We start from the raw sequence: 16,672 nt of genomic DNA, 5'->3' as shown, positions 1-16,672 counted from the left end.
GTAGAGATGCATGATTATAAAAGAGCTGTAGAGGTGTATGATTATAAAAGAGCTGTAGAAGTGTATGATTATAAAAGAGCTGTAGAGGTGCATGATTATAATAGAGCTGTAGAGATGCATGATTATAAAAGAGCTGTAGAGGTGCATGATTATAAAAGAGCTGTAGAGGTGTATGATTATAAAAGAGCTGTAGAAGTGTATGGTTATTATAAAAGAGCTGTAGAGGTGCATGATTATAAAAGAGCTGTAGAGGTGTATGATTATAAAAGAGCTGTAGAAGTGTATGATTATAAAAGAGCTGTAGATGTGTATGGTTATAAAAGAGCTGTAGATGTGTATGATTATAAAAGAGCTGTAGAGGTGTATGATTATAAAAGAGGTGTATGATTATAAAAGAGCTGTAGAGGTGCAGGGTTTTAAAAGATCCTTCAGCACATTAGTGTCATCTTAAACATTACTTTAACATTACTACCCCTCTTTTAAATCTTTCTTAAAAGATTTGGTATTGGTTTGCTTTCTCCTATACTTCTGATCTTATTGATTATTTTAACAATTTCATATTTTATTTGATCATTATACTATATACAGCATACTGATACTTAGTATACTATACGGTAAAATTACACCTGTATATGTATATATGGGGCAATTGAGGATGCCACCTGGGTCTGCCACACACAGCCAGAGACAAACGTGTTGCTTTTCAGCATCTTTTATTTTGTCCACACAGGTGAAAACATAAATTCTAAACTAAACTAAAACTTGCCAGCACTTTCTGCTGAGGTATTGGCCTTTCGTCAGCTGTGGTGATTAACCCTCTGGTACAGGTGGAGGTGTCCACGATATATATATAGCACATACCATTTTTCTTCTATATATTTATATTTTGCACAGTGTCTGCCCAAATATGTATATCAGTCAATATGTGCATATATATATGCATATATGTGTAATCATCTATTTAAATATCTCCTTATACATAATGCAGAAATACAGTTTACATCCTCATCCTGTGCCACTGCACTTTACTCAAGTACATCTCTCTACAAATCATTTTTCTGTCTGTAGTGAAAGGTTTAAAATTATGAACATATTCTTGGTACTTTTATTTAATTTCATTTTTTTTATGTCTTATTTTATTGCCTATTTCATTTATATTTTTAAATGTTCCCTCGCCTTCCTCATTCTGACTATCTGCTGCTGTAACAAGTGAATTTCCCTGGCAAGGAGCGATCGGACTTCAGTGACATGAATTCCATCTTTATCATTCTAACTAATGAAATCATGTGAAATTACCATTGAAATATTATATGATTTGATGAAAAGTCCTCCTATAAAATCGTATAGACTCATGATAGATATACAGTGTATTGTATTTCTCTTTATCACTGTGACACCAGACACTGAGCTCCTCATGCGTGTGTAACTTGATTGCAATAAACAAGGAGATAGTGTGTCTCGGTGTCTGGGACCCGTGTTCACCAGACTAGTGAGCTGACTCAGCAAGAAAAAACAGTTTGTGTTTTTACATTTTATATTATTGTAAGTGTGATATATTGTATTTATTGTCCATCTCTTATGTTCAGCTGATGTTTGCCCAATGTGGACAACAAATTTATCCTTGATCCTTGTTTTGATCAACACAATGGTGGAAGCAGACTTTAATATCACATGAACACCACACACAGAGCCAACTTCACTGCAAGGACACTTTAATTTATCAGAAGCAATAAATATTCACATCTCAATTCTCTATTCTTTCAGTACACATTTTACAAACACAAAGGAAAAAATTTAACTCATTTGTTTAAAATAATATCAATAAGTGCACTGACATATACTCTTTTTTGGGCTTTAATAATTTATATCATGGTAACTCATTCTCTCATCTTCAGTCGGAAATAATAAGAAAATGAAAAGAAGTCAGTATTTCCTTTTGGCCAACGTCCTCTGTCCCTGTCCTTCTTTTATATGTACATACTTAGTGGCACTCACATGCACGCACCTGAATGCAGACAGGGAGGAGATCATCCCATAGTTAATATAAGAAGCCTATGTATAGTATAATATGTACATTCAGGTTTATACAGTACAATCTATTCAATAAGTGCAGATATATTCATGCAAGAAGAGTCAAAAAGGACACAATAAAAAGAAAAGGCTAGCCAACACATACCTATAAAATATTCATCTGACATTCATGACTCTCTTCACATCTCTGTAAAAATCCTTCTCATGAGGATCCGGATCTTCTTAAATTTCTTCTTCAACTCCAGTAACTTGTTCCATAGATTTTCTTAACTTTGTCCGAACTGATTCATCCTCTCCTGAATCAGGTTCTATGAAGTGTTCTCTTGGCGATTAACGGCACTGGAGGTAAACCACACCAGTGCTTAATTTCAACTTCAAAAATTGCAGTAGCAAAAAGGGACGACACTTATACGAAGCCCACAGTAAAAGAAAAGGAAATACAATATATACCTGCAGGCTATGTTACATTCTTGACTTATGTTGTACTTTTTTGTTTTAAGCGAGGAGCCCTCAGCAGGATGCCAAAGCATCAGGAAATATAGTAAGAGATTTCTAAAGGTGGCAGAAGAGGGGGGGATCAGAAGAAGGCCATTTCTGACTTAAGACATCACGTGTGCAAAACCACAAAACCTCATGTAAAAGCGTGCTTCTTCAAAACATAGAAAAACACACAATGGCTAAATCGGATGACTGCAGATAAGTGAGCAGAGGTGCCCTGTATAATTATGAGGGGACGGCATCTTCCAAAATCCAGGTCTTTTTCCCTAAATCACATTTTTCTTTCTGTACAGGGAACCTCATCAAAATGAAAAAAAAGAAACAAACTCCGATCCATTCTGAAAGTTCTAGTTTTGATGATCACACGATTGGAGAACGTTTGCTCCAATGTGCTCACATCATAGAACAGAAAAGCAGGAATATTGTCGGTGTTCAAACTCATTTGAACAAAACTAAACCTCATTCATTATTTTTCCCCAATCAATGATACTAATTATTAAAAGATGAATTCAATGGAAACCATAGTACGATGGAAATAAATCAAACTTCACATATTAGAACACCCTCTCGTCATCGTGACAAACCGAGGGAATTTATATGTGCATATACTCTCTATAACCATGTACAAACATCTGCTGATATAATTTATCACTGATCAAAACAATTATTGGACAATATTCATCACTCATAGCAGGTATAATATCAATAAAACAGCAAGAAGCTTCAGAAACATTAAAATATATTATTGATTGTATCCATAATTCCCATATACCCCACGAGGAATGCATTGTAAAGCCAGGTGGCTCCTGTTGACATGTAAAAGACCATTTAAGCAAAAGACTGTCAGGAAACCGTGCACTGGTTTTAAAGTTTAAGACAAAGCAACATATCTGAGGTCTTCATTAGAAGAAAAAAAAGATGCTTGTCAGCAAAGCAGAAACTGCAAAAGTGGACAAAGACATCATGAAACCAAGGAAATTATTGCAAAGTCAAGGGCATTTTTTTTGCAACTCTCTGCTATTTTAATGCCAAACTCCAGTGGAATGCATTAGGTGGCTTAGTCTTTATTTACATCCCCATGTAAGCAGCTGGATATATATTTATACTGTGTGTGTGTGTATATATATATATATATATATGGTCTCTGTGTTTCCAGTGTCATATCATCACACTCGATACTGAAAATGTAAATGGTCTCATACAGACTCAACTAGATTTCAGACAATCTAAATAAATATAGATGTAGTTCCATCTTAGATTATATGGCTATAGACTTTTTTGACTTCTGTGTGGAATGGTTGGGGGGGGTGTTTGTTCTTGTCGGTGTGCATGTATGTGTGTGTGTTCTTATGTGTTCAGGTTTCAAGATGTGTGCACGTGTTATTTAACTCTGGCTGTGCTTTTTATCTCCGCCTACATATGTGGGAAACGGAGGTGAAAGTAGCAGAGACGAAGCAAACTGCGTTTCCTCTTGTCACTAGTGCTGCTGCTGTTGGTTTCTGTCCTGGCAGACTTGGATCTCGACCTCGCTCTGCCCGCCTCCACCACTCTATCATCTGACCTCTGACCCCTGTGGCCCCACATCCTGCTCATACCACGGTACTTATCCGGTTGATAGGCTTGGATTTGGAGCTGCCCCCTGTACCTGTCGCTCCAGCTCCCGTCACCTGCGGCCCTTGCTGAGGCTGCCCGGGGTGCTGGGGGGGGTGAGGAGAGAGGTGTAAGAGGGGTAAGGGGGACGAAGGGGGTAAAGGGGAGTGCGGTGGGGAGGGGGATGGAAGAGAGAGGTGGGTACTGGGGCAGATACGGGGCGACGGACGCAGCGTGATGTGCATTGACGGAGGCGGACGGCAGGTTGTGGGGCAGAGTGCCGAATATAAAGTGTGTTTGGTGGGTAGAATGGCTGCCTGGGTGTGGTGTGTGTACGTGTCCGGGGTGGGTTTGGGAGTGTGCGTGGGGGTGCGGGTGGGAGTGAGACAACGTTAGCGGGGGTTTGGTGCCAGGGACGCCGCCCCCTCTGATAGAGTGTGTGGGCTGCGCATGGTACAGGGTGAACTGTGGGTTCTGGGAATGCTGGGAGAGAGGAGAAAGGGGGGGGGGACACCCCACAACCATGTTGGCGTAACGACCCGGCAGCCCATGCTGGGAAAGCTGGGAGAGATGGGCCAGCTGCGGGTGCGGGACGTGCAGTGGGCCAAGGGGTGGACGACAGGGTAGTGGGCCTCTGTGTATAGTATGAGTGGCCACACCTTGTAAAGGAGGGGTGACAGTTTGGATGTGGTAGCGATGGTGATGGTAGTAAGGTGGCGGGGGCTGCACGCTGCCCACGTGACAGTACTGTGCGTGCAGCGCCTGGATCTTGGAAGGCCCCCCCTCCAACTGGCACAGCAGAGATGAAGGGGAGTGAGGAGGGGGCCCTCCCGTAGTCAGTGGGGGGACAGGTGCGGGGTAAGGTGGCCCCGGTGGAATAAGGGGCCCTGGTGGTTTGGCGCGTTTGCTGCCGAATAAGGAGCCCAGGAAGGAGCTGCTGTTGTTGTTGCTGCTCCCCCCAGGGACGCTCCCCGCTCCTGCTCTCTCTGCACTGCTGGAGACTCCCCCAACTCCTGTCCCAGCAGTGGTATGTTGCTGCCCCGGCCCACCCCCCACCCCCGATCCGGGGCTCAGGATGGGGCGGTGAGGCCGGAAGTCTTCTGTTCCATAGCAGCCAGGAACCACACCTGGCACTTGATAGCGCTGGTGAGGCTGTGGGCTGCTAATGATGGATCCCTGGGAGGATAAAGTCATGATCATTCTTTAGAGGACTGCAATTTAGCTCCTGTTCCCACTAACATCTTCATACACAGGAAATAACACAGGAGAGGAGAGACATGCTTGGGAAGATGTGAACACTCACAGCCATGCAAAGGGTGTCAGGCGCGGGACAGATGGACACACGCACATGCATGTACATGTACACACCACCTATATGCACACTGTACACACACTGAGCATGCTTAGGAAGATAAAGCACGAGTGAGGGGAAATGTAGGTCTACTAAAGTCTACATCTAGACTTACTTCCATGGTACTGTCCAGAGAACCAACACTGTTCCTGCGACCACGTTTCCCTGCACCCGACCAGGAAGAATCATGTCAGCAAAGAGTGGAAGGTTGAAATATTTATTTAATTATAAAGATAAGATCTGCATATGCATGTGTCTGAATGTCAGCGAGAAAGAGGAACAGGATGTAGCAATAGAAACAGAGAACAGAGCTCTGATACCCAATTCAACCCAGCTGACAGGAAGGAAATGGAATTTTCACCGTCTCTGAGGCTCAGTTATCTCACCTGTCTCCGATAAGTCCCTGAGAGATGAGCTGAGCGCCGTGCGTTTCAGACCCTCACCCACTGAGCAGCTGTCATCGAAACTCGTCCTTCCCAGGGTGCCGTTCACAACATCGCTCTTCCCTCCCACACCTCCTCCAACCCCACCTCCAGACAGCAAACTGGGTCGCATCACACCTTTCTGCTTCTCCAACTCCGCTGTGAATAAACGCAGAGGGCACAGGGGAATTCAAAATGGGAGGGAGACCAAGAAGCCATAAAACAACAACAAGAAACAACTTAAATTTTCCACACAAACACAACTGTGACGGTACTCAGGTGAGCACATACCTCAGCCAAGGCCCAGCAATCCTCTTAAATGTAATAGATAGATAGATAGACAGACAGACAAATAGATAGATAGATAGACAGATATGCATTTGCCTAATCCTGCTGACAAACAAGCTAACCAACAAATAAACCAATGGACAGGAATGACAAACGCAACCTCCTTGGCAGAGGTATGATGCCTTCAACAAGTTTCAGTTCACAGTAAATACCAGTAGATGGGGTACTTACACTCAACCCTGTATTTCTCCATCTCTTGCACTTCAGCAACGCTCTCCCTGAGGTCGCTCACAAAGCGGGTGCGATCTTGCTGACTTGGTGCCATGAAGACGATAAGAACTTTCCTATCCCCTCCCAGGACTGCTGAGGTCAGGCGGATCCCATGAGGGTAGTCTAAACAGTAACAGAGAGAAATATAAGCCTTAACCACCACACAGGGTCACTAAGAATAGTTCAAATGTGCAAAAGGACAAATGGCTTCTTACAAGAGTTCTGGAACATGTGCACTTGCATCTCAACCAAAGGGAACGATTGTCTGAAACTATAAGTCACTGAGGTTTTCTTCTTCTGGAAGATTTTGGTCACCTGTTGCACAGGAAAGATTGCATATTTCATACAGAGGCTTTTTGCTGAAATACATTAGTTAGGACAGTATCTGCCATGTCTTCAAAAGTGACGGATGTGAGCCTTACCACCAGAAGGTCATTGAAGAGGAAGACCTCTCGCTGGTGCACTCCCGTCCTCTGAGGTCTGTTCGGGTCAGGCACCTCGTAGAGCTGGCAGCAACACACCAGCCTGCGATGGGGAAGGGACAGCACCTACATGGACAAAGAATTATTACAATGCAGGTTATAGCCCCACATTCTCATCACAGTAAACGCTAAGAGATCAGAAAATGTCATGTTAGGGGTTACGGACACTCACAGGCTTCTTGCCCACGATGACTCTCTCCACCGCCTGCACTTGGGACACATGGTCATCATTGGTCCGTAGCTCCCATTTCTGTATCCGCTGGTAGATCCCAACCAGCAGGTCCCTGGGTATATCCTGACCGTTGTCAACTCCTTGGGGGGAGACGGGGAAAAAGAGATCAAAACAAATCAAACAGTTTATCTAATGGGGGTAAAAGCTAGTGATATTAACTTTCACACAAAGAGGGAGCCAGACAAAGCTGGTTAAAACAATAAAATTACACTTGCTATTTAAATGCATGCAAATCCATCAAAAAACATATTTAATGTTCAGAAACCATGTTTAAAAACCCCATTACAGAAAAACTGAATATTAAAATATGAATATTTAAAAAGGAACTTTCAGTGTTTCATAATTTCACATGTATGAGCACCTCTCAAATTCTTGACGAAATCCTCCAGTTTCATTTTCCTCTCGGCTTTGACGTTGGGACTGTACATGTCTGTGTTGAGGAGAATTATGGCAAAGGCCAAGATGAAGATGGTGTCCGGGTTCTGGAACTGCCGAACCAGGGTGGGATTACACACACAGTATCTCTGACTGCATATGAGACAGAAACAACAAGTTTAAACATGACATTTTTCATACGTCAGCCACAGACACAATCTTAGGCTTCTCTAGAAAGAGAGAAAACCCCTCTAGAGAAAAAGACCAACCTGAAAGCCTCGATGAGCCTCTCCACTTTCTGGGCTTCACCCTGAACTTTAATCTGAGCCTGGAATTTCCTCAGAGCGTCGTCCAGGTCCATACCTGAGAAGTCCATCTCATCCACCACGCAGCTGAAAAACACAGCAGAGGTCACGGTCACACCTCCCCTACTCCACCCACTGTCAACAATCAAGCTTCCTCAATCTGATTGGACTAAATTGTCATACTCACTCTAAAACATCTTTGTTGAATTGTCTCTGCCGGTTCCCAAGAAACTCTCCAATCATCTGCCTGCTCAGGCCCTTCCTCTCTAGGATAAAGCGAGCAATCCCCACTGGAGTGTCAGAGACAAACCCTCTTTCGATCAGGTACTGGATCCCTTTCTCTGGCTTCCTATCACAGCAACACAAAAACAGTTTGATTAGTTTGATTGCACCATCAAGATCAAAACAACAGCTGTTCAGTGCCACATCTTACTTGTTGTAGAGGTTGAGGCCTATGCGGTACTGACGCCTCTGCACCACATCGCTGTTGAAGGGCGGAGAGTCCCAGCTGTGGCGGCTCTCTCTCTGGTACGTCTGCTTGCCCAGAGGAGGTAAAGGCTCCCGCAGGCTGTCCTGAGATGAGGAGCCTGAGCTGCAGTTGACCGTCTCGTTGGAGTTGGTGGTGGAGTTGAGTGAGTCGTTGTCTCCGTCTGAGCAGCACGGCTGCTCCAGGCCACCGGGGGGCAGAGCCGTAGAGGAGGAGGAGGAGAGTGGGGTGGTGGGGGGCTGCTGTGGGGAGGAGGAGGATGAAGGGGTGTCTGAGTACTGATGGTGGTGGATAGGATGGTGGTGATGGTGATGGTGAGCAGCCACCTGTTGAGGGATATGTGTTGGAATGGGTCTGCTGGGGGCCCGTGTCTGACCCTGGGCGGCTGCAGCGGAGGCCTGGCGGGCGCCCGTGTTGGGGGAGTGTTTGAGGGTTCCCTGAGGGGAGCCAGCTCCCACCCCAGGCTCCTGCTCGAAGACCAGCTGTCTGCTCAGAGAGCCTCGGTCTGAACGGTCACTCATGTCCACTGAGCTGTCGCTGGGCGGCTCAATGGTGAGAAGAGGCAGATGTGCGCCCCTCAGACGATAGTCCCTGCACTCTGTGCATGGGGTGCTACGCCGGCTGTTACTGCTACCCCCTCCCTCCGTGTCCCTGCTGTCCTCACGCCCTCCAACACCACCACCGGGGCCCCAGTACTCTGTATCTGTGCTGCTGGGGGCCCGGTCGAGGGACAGGGGTGACGACGGCATCCCATCATCCATGTACAAGGTGACATCACTGTACGAAGTGGCCGTGCTGTCGCCGTGCATACTGAGTCCTCCTCCAGCTCCCCTGGCTCTTTCTCCCAGACCTCTCTGGGAGGATGGATTGCTGCTACTGCTCCACACACACTCGCCGAAGTCCTCGCTTATACCTCCACCCTCCCTGCTGCCCTCCTGGGAGTCATCGCGACCCGCGCGGCAGGTAAGGGCGTCGTCTATCGAGTCAGCTAAGGACTTGACCTAGAAGAAAAGACAAAGTGGAATGGGAGTTGGCAGGACTGAATACACATATCCTGTTCCTTCCTATTTCAGAGCCTCCTGTCAGAAGAAAACTTTAGTTCATTGGTCATATGTCTGAAATAGAGTAGATCTACAATTTTACATACAATTTTATCTTTTCATGTGTTTGTTTGTTGGTCAAAAGATGGATTACCATGAAACTTGGTGGAAAGCTGTTATATGGGTCAAGGAGGAACCCAATAAAGGTTGGTGAAGATCCTGGAATTGATTTCACTTTCATTAACATTTTTACTGATTTTCCAGGGAATAATTAATGGATCTAGATAAATAAAATCAGGCATATTTAGGAGAGTGTACAATGTGGTGCTGCTTGACTGAATTTAAGGGGACTTGGCGGATGTGTTCGCTCTACTGAGTGCTATTCTAGTTTCTTCTGTGTCTGTTTCTCTCTGTATGAATAACTTTAAGATATTCACTGTGATTAAATGAACTTGAACTTGTTTTTTCATGAAAGACTTATATAAAGTGTTACCTGTTTGGAGAAGGAGTCCTCTAAGTGGGTGTATTCTCCTGGGCGGTCTGGATCGGGGGAATGAGGAGGCCCGATGGCCACATTGTGGGTGAAGCTGGTCTGTGTCTGGGCCTGCTGCGGAGGCTGCCGCTCATCAAACGAATACTGCAGTCTCATGTTGGACAGGATGATGCGGCGGGTCATGCGGCTCTCTGACGCGGAGCTTCGGAGGCGCTCGAAGTTCTTGTTCATGCGATACTGTCTGAAGGCCGTCTGGATGATCCTCGCTGCTCGGCGACTCACGAAGGAGCCACCGTACTTTCTCTCCAGCATCTCCACCTGGCGGAGGGTGGGGAGAAGAGAACAAGGAAGAACTCACATCACATACATGTTTAGTGTTCATGGCTTTCTAGGAAACACACACATTTGGGACATGAATCCTCAGACCGACAGTAGATGGATACCTTCTTATCCTGCAGATCTGTTGAGAGTTCATAGCTCTCCGAGAGGGGCTTGCATCTCTTGTTCTCCTCCTCCTCTTGCTTGCGGAGGGCCAGACTTGCAGGTTGGTGGCGTGTCCGTAGAGCCCAGGCCAAGCTGGCTGAGCTGGAGGCGGCCACGCACGAAGGGCCCCGGGTTCCAGGGGGTGCGCCGCTGCCACCGCCGCCGCCGCTGTCACTGTAGCGTTCTGAGCCGCGCAGGTAAGGCGCCTGGCCGAAAGAGCTGTCCTTGTGGGTGCCCGTCTCTGGACACTGGGACTCCCCTTCCACACTAAGAAAGAGGAGAAGGCATTAGAATGGGTCAGTAGCCAAACGTTACACCAAACTTGAGTGTTAAGAGCAAACTAGAGAAGAAATGATAGAGTAGGTTTGTATATAAGGACTTACATGTAGACTCTAGAGCGGCGTGGGACTAACCATCTCTTAGCGGAAGTCATGGTGAACTTGTATCACAGGCAAATCAAGGCAGTGCCAAATCCTGACAACATTCCCTGTGTATACTAATTACGACACTGGTGATCCAACAGAGAGGCCTCTGCCCTCTACCTCCTTCCTTTAATGAGTTCAGAGGATGAGTTAATGTGCTACTACGTTCAGCAAAGTCTTGTCTTGTTTATGCCTCTGGGTCTTTCACTGCTTCTCTCCTCGCAGCAGTGACAGCACGTTTTCAGGAATCATCAGTCACCAAAACACACTCTGCCACATACCAGCAGCACCATACTGACAGGAAAAACCAGGTTATTTTTGTCAGCAGCAGGTGTAGAACAGGCCCCTGCAGCTTGCTATTATATATCGTGAGACCTGACACATGCATTTAACATCTCCTCCCAGTGTCACTCTCACTCGGGCTGTCAAAGAGGCGGAAAAAAGTCGAGCAGCAGACACAAGATTTGCAACCGGTTAAGTTTGTCTGGATACAAACTGGATGGATCCTTAACTGCAGTCAGCAAAGCAAGAGCAGCACATCAAAGAGCGTATCCGGATTCAGGGAAGTCCACACAGAAATCTCCTCTTGTGACCCGCACAATATCCAGCCGAACAAAAAGTTAATGAGTGTGTGGGAGAAAAACTTTATAGTCACATGCTCCGCCTGTATTTCCTGCTTTTGTGAGCCACACCCCCTTCTGTCAGCTGTGTCCTGTACCATAACAAGGCAGAGAGGAGGGAGCCAGGGTCAGGGATGTGAGGGGGCGTTTGATTCTGCTCATGCATAGTTTAGTTCAGGATGACATTAAAGGACTGAAATGCTGCCTTTGTTGACTTTGATCATTTTGGCTCTGCAAAATATCCGCTCCCCTCCCTCCGTGAGTTGTCACTGTTCCACCAGACGTTTCCTGTGTTGGACTTTTGTCGTTCAAAAAAATGAAGGAAAAGCCTTCTAAGGGAACATGGAAATATCTTGTCGGAATTTTAATTGCTAACAGGTTTTTATCTTGTGTATAATACAACTGCAATACAAACACCGCAGTCACTTCCCGGAGAGGAAAGTATACAATACAGGGTCTCTCGGCAGGAAATCCTGTGCCCAGCAACACATGACCTGGCTAAATTATTGTTGAGTCTAATAACAACACTGAGGATAACTTCCACTATGTTGAATACGCCCAGTAATAAAATGACCCGACTCTGACACCTACAGGAAAGTGCACATCACCACAGCTGAGCTAAGTTATACATATTTAACAGCAAACCCACATATTGATATTTAAAGTATTTGCAAGAAATCTATCACAACATTAACAAGTTGTGTTTTGTTTCTTTTCAAAACAAAATGAATTAAAAGCAACAAGTCGTTTTGCACAACTCTCAACATCTCTCCCTAATTTTCTTCTTCTTCCTGTGCAGTATCATTTATCATTCCTCCTCCTCTGCTCCTTAAATAGAGAAAGTGAGGAGAGGGAGGGGGTTGCTTGGTGACGGTTGCTGTGGGACCTCGGTGGGCGGTGAGGCAGTTGTTAGGATGAGAAGCGTAGTTGCCATGGCGACGTATTGACTGTTATCACCATTGAGGTGGGTGTTGAAGATGCTCCACAGGTTGTGAATGACAATCTGCATAATACTTTTTAGGAAAACAGTTAAAAAAAATAAATGTATCCACACGGAAGCCGCCACACAAATACTGTGTTGTCCAAAGTAGTTTGTTTTAACAGCAGAGGCCTGAATTAACCGTCTCTCTGAGGGGCCATGTAATTATTGTTTTTGATTTAACGGTGTGAAAAGAATATTCTTCTTCAGAGCTGCTTGAAACGGCTCCTTTTAAGGGATGGAAACTATCCACAGGGGCGAGGCAGCACAGTGCCAACAGGTAGACGCTGCAGGCGGCGACACAGCCCAACGTTCTGTCATTCACATCAGCAGGCACAGATGGTATTTTCATTCATCTGAGTCACAGAAACCTAAAATACATGCAACACAGCATGAGGCAGCCACAAGTCTGGAATTTTATTAAATTGCCGTGAAGAAATATAACTGCCTTTACCTCTCTATCCTTGTAAAAGTCCAGCTGTCACCTGTTCACATCTCATACAGAAAGGAAATATGTCAAACAAGAGCGACATCTGCCACCATGGTTCAACTGTATGATTATCTGCAGTGGTAGATGTAGGATTTTTCTAAATCAGGGGCCATAATTTACACAGAGGGGTAAATTATATGTCTAACATCTATGCACTGATCCTGATTCAGTTTAAGGAGGACATTTCAGTCCTTGTTCACTGTTAGCTCTATGGCTTTGATTCAAAGCCACACATCATTGAATATGAGAATTGTTCCTTGTTCATGCACATTGTGTACTTCAAAAAAGCTTGGAAACTACAAATTCTTAACAAATTATCATATTTATTGTTAGTATTGTTAGTAAGTCACTGGTTTCTTTAAAAAGAAAAAGTACTGACAGGGCAGGGGCACTTCAGGGGCCAATCAGAGTTGGCCAACCAGTGCCCCCCCTGGCCCCACCCCTGGATCCACCCCTGTCATATAGTATAAGTATAAGTCTCAACAGTGATTTCCTGTTCAACAATCAAAGATTTGAATTTCTTCAGATCACCTTGAGAAAGATTTTCACATTTTGAGAAGCCCATTAACGCTCTCCAGGTTTTTCAGGTTTTGTGAAATACAAAATAATTCTATTCAGCATTGATATATTTTCTTTTCCTGCAACACAAACACGTACAAGGATGCAAATGAGACTTTGGTTTCGTTTTGCCCGTCGCCACAGCCAGGCAGTGATATGTGGTGAAACAAGGAGTGGACGATATCAAGTTAAAAAAACAAAGTTTGTTGTTTAAAACATGAGCGCGGCCATATCGCAGCTGACATCTGCACCTCATTATTTATGTAGGAAACCCTGTATTCCAGTTACAGTGCCAGAGAGTGGTTCTCTCTGGAGGCCGCCTCGTAAAATAGACCAGCCCAGAGATTCACTACCTGCAGCCATTTAATTGGAGCTGGAGCAGATGGTTGGAATCTAATAGAGTGATCGCCGATGGAGGTAAAGGAATTGAGGAAACAAGCAGAAATTGATAAGAGAAACTGGGCGTGTGTGCAGCAAATTACGATGTCAACTCCATGCAGATCCCAGACTCCTGCCCCCCCCCCCCAGATCATACAATATTGATGTGCTGTGTGTGTTTGTGTGTGTGCACGAGTTTGAAAGAGCGGCAGTAGGTCTGACTGTGTCAATCGAACCCGCAGCAGGACATGGAGACCGGGGGATTAACCTCTCGGCCGCCTGCCATGAAGATGCCAATAATTGCATCGATCGGTCTGTTTACTCGTTTCCACCTGAGAGTTGAGTGAGTGGAGCTATCGTCCATTGTCTCATTTCATCTCCAGCATTTGTGTCAATTCTGTTCCAAAGCTTATTATGACATACCCAGAACCCCCTGTGGCTCAAACGGGAACCATGAATTATGAAGGAGGCAGAGAGGCCCTGAGCAACATTGCTTTGGTGAAGCGTGATCCGATATTTACCATCATGTCAGGACTTTATTTTATAAATGACATGGGGGAAAAAGATTGAAACACAACCTTTGAAATGTTCCCTACCACCACAACAGTGTGTGATGTGTCTGTCACACATGATCCCACTCCTTCAAAGGGCCCAACTGAAAGGAGACAATCAGAATCATTCATGGGTCAGATTCCTCAGACGCCAACACTCAGGGAGCCACTTGACCGTCTCAAGCTGCGAGCGTCCAATCACACACACACACTGTTCACTTCTTAGACTTTCCAGCTCACCCAGACTCGGTGCATTCGTCAGCAGAGGGTGAACTTTTATCTTAAGTAGTGAGATAACATTTAAAATTCTTGTATAACTGAACCGTTTGAAGAGTGACAGGGATGCAGCGGAAAATTGGCAATGTTTTGCAAAGCACACACTTATCAGATGATCTCTGACAATGAAGCAGAACAGAAGGACGAGATAAAGTTTTCTATGTAAACTCTCCTTTAAAATAATTACTTCTCCTTCCTCATTCCTTTGCAAAGTGATAGTTTCTATTTGACATCAGCTGCAGCTACTTTCTGAGATAGTTCTCAGTGTGAAACTGCATAAATTGATGATTTGGCCTCTTCGGAGTTTGGACCCAAATATAAAATCACACTAAGCTGACAAATCCTCTTAACGGACATTCAAACTAACACGACAAACTTTCGCAGCAGTGTTAGTATTTTGAACTAATGTACTTAGGAGTTAGGAAGTGATTATGTTATTTGTTTTACAGCTTTGTGCGTTGTCATTGTGACAGATTATCAAGACTTGTGTGATCTGTCCTCTGACCGGCTCGTATACAGTCAGTCACACAGGAACCTGTCGATTTGCATTTAGCACCATTCGTACGTCAGTTTCATACAGAATTCAAATTTCTCTTGTAAAAACATATACGACAACATGATGTACAAGCTGCCTCTGGTGATTCAGTTACATTATAACACACAGCACAGACTGTAGTTAATCTGCTGGACAAACCGTTTTAAAAGTGAAAGAAGAAAATAAGCTTCTTACCATGCTGCTACTGTCAGAGAAAGGTCCCACGCTAACCGGAGCAGCGTAATAAAAACACACCCTCTCTCTCTCTCTCTCTCTTTCTGACTCGCTCTCACACACACACTCACTTTCATATGGCACTCGTTCGCCCTGCAAAGCCGTGCAGGCTACATTCTTGACAGTCTTTTGAGAGCTGCGCTCTGTCCCCTCCATCCTCCCTGCATCACACGCACAGTCACTTTTATTACACAACACCAGACCAAGCGAAAGCACACGACACGACAGAACAGGTGACGGCAAAAAGACATCTACAAGTGAATTATTTATTGAAAACAGTGGATGAGAAATATCAGAAGTGCACATTGTTTTATCTTTTATCTTTTGAGCAGCTGTGGCTCAGGGGTGAGAGCGGTCGTCCTCTAACCAGAAGGTCGGTGGTCTGATCCCAGTATTCCCCAGTCCGCGTGTTGAAGTGGCTTGGGCAAGATACTAAAACCCAAATGGCCCCTTCTCATAGAGAAAGTGCTGCACATAGATGCACTGTATAAATGTTAAGTGCTTTGAGTAGTCATCAGAGAGAGACTAGAAAAGTGCTTTATAAATACAGACCATTTTCAATTTTAACATGAATACAGGACCTGTCATTGGTTAACCTTGATGGACTGATTGCATAAATACATGTGAAAGCAAAGACACATGGGTAATCTACTGAAGCAGATGAGATGGATGACACAGCTTTAGCTCTAATAGTTTTTTTTGACAAAAGAATCATCTAAATTCATCAAAATACTGTCAAATAGTAATTTTCAGTTATAAATACATAATCTAAATTGGAGAAATCAATTTTCTCTGAGGTTTAGTAGCTCATGTTGCTGCAATGGAGCCTCTGCAGACACTAAATGTGCTGAATTTGAATATTGCATGATTGAATGCCCTTGTGCGAAATCAGATTTTTGTGTAAATTTGTCTTTTTTTATCCGAGGTTTGAGATACCAGGTTTTTCAACAGTTACAGCAATATGCTAATCAGATTAGCAACAATAATGGGGTCTGTACTGTGCATCCTGCAGGGGAAAGCGCTGGCATTCAAGGATTATGTGCAACACACGCTCAATATATCACTGAAAATAGATTTTCTATAATGAATTTTTAGTGTGTGGATGAGTACATTGTGCTGGAGGTGCAGACCTCGTGTTTACGAGCAGCATTCCAGCATGACTGAAACTCACCTTCAGACATTTCAAAAAAGAAAGAAATGAAAAGTGGCCCCGGGAACTAGAGATCTTTATTTAGTTCAGAATTAAATCAACGAGATAAATTTATTCAAGATCAAGAATAAA

At 44.5% G+C, this 16,672-nt stretch overlaps 1 protein-coding gene across 3 annotated transcripts in view; it reads right to left on the bottom strand.

Annotated features, from left to right (window-relative positions):
• Nucleotides 1–1,695: 1,695 nt before the first annotated feature.
• The window catches only part of iqsec2b (IQ motif and Sec7 domain ArfGEF 2b), a 28,164-nt gene continuing 13,187 nt past the window's right edge, over nucleotides 1,696–16,672 (bottom strand). Inside the window, exons 2-14 of one of the 3 annotated variants that reach the window (XM_035159860.2) lie at nucleotides 10,308–10,614; nucleotides 9,865–10,182; nucleotides 8,278–9,332; nucleotides 8,032–8,193; nucleotides 7,809–7,931; nucleotides 7,526–7,692; nucleotides 7,099–7,244; nucleotides 6,873–6,998; nucleotides 6,666–6,765; nucleotides 6,412–6,573; nucleotides 5,857–6,051; nucleotides 5,586–5,635; nucleotides 1,696–5,295 (exon numbers count right to left, since the gene is read on the bottom strand). In XM_035159860.2, coding sequence (XP_035015751.2) covers nucleotides 3,943–5,295; nucleotides 5,586–5,635; nucleotides 5,857–6,051; nucleotides 6,412–6,573; nucleotides 6,666–6,765; nucleotides 6,873–6,998; nucleotides 7,099–7,244; nucleotides 7,526–7,692; nucleotides 7,809–7,931; nucleotides 8,032–8,193; nucleotides 8,278–9,332; nucleotides 9,865–10,182; nucleotides 10,308–10,614 — 4,264 coding nt within the window. In that variant the 3' untranslated portion in view covers nucleotides 1,696–3,942. The remainder of the gene's footprint in view (nucleotides 5,296–5,585; nucleotides 5,636–5,856; nucleotides 6,052–6,411; nucleotides 6,574–6,665; nucleotides 6,766–6,872; nucleotides 6,999–7,098; nucleotides 7,245–7,525; nucleotides 7,693–7,808; nucleotides 7,932–8,031; nucleotides 8,194–8,277; nucleotides 9,333–9,864; nucleotides 10,183–10,307; nucleotides 10,615–16,672) is intronic. The other 2 variants (XM_035159861.2, XM_035159862.2) reach the window with 2 other exon arrangements.

This window comes from Hippoglossus stenolepis, chromosome 6 (assembly GCF_022539355.2).
Source record: "Hippoglossus stenolepis isolate QCI-W04-F060 chromosome 6, HSTE1.2, whole genome shotgun sequence".
NCBI classification, from domain to species: domain Eukaryota; kingdom Metazoa; phylum Chordata; class Actinopteri; order Pleuronectiformes; family Pleuronectidae; genus Hippoglossus; species Hippoglossus stenolepis.
This window is presented reverse-complemented; position numbering and strand designations above follow the sequence as displayed.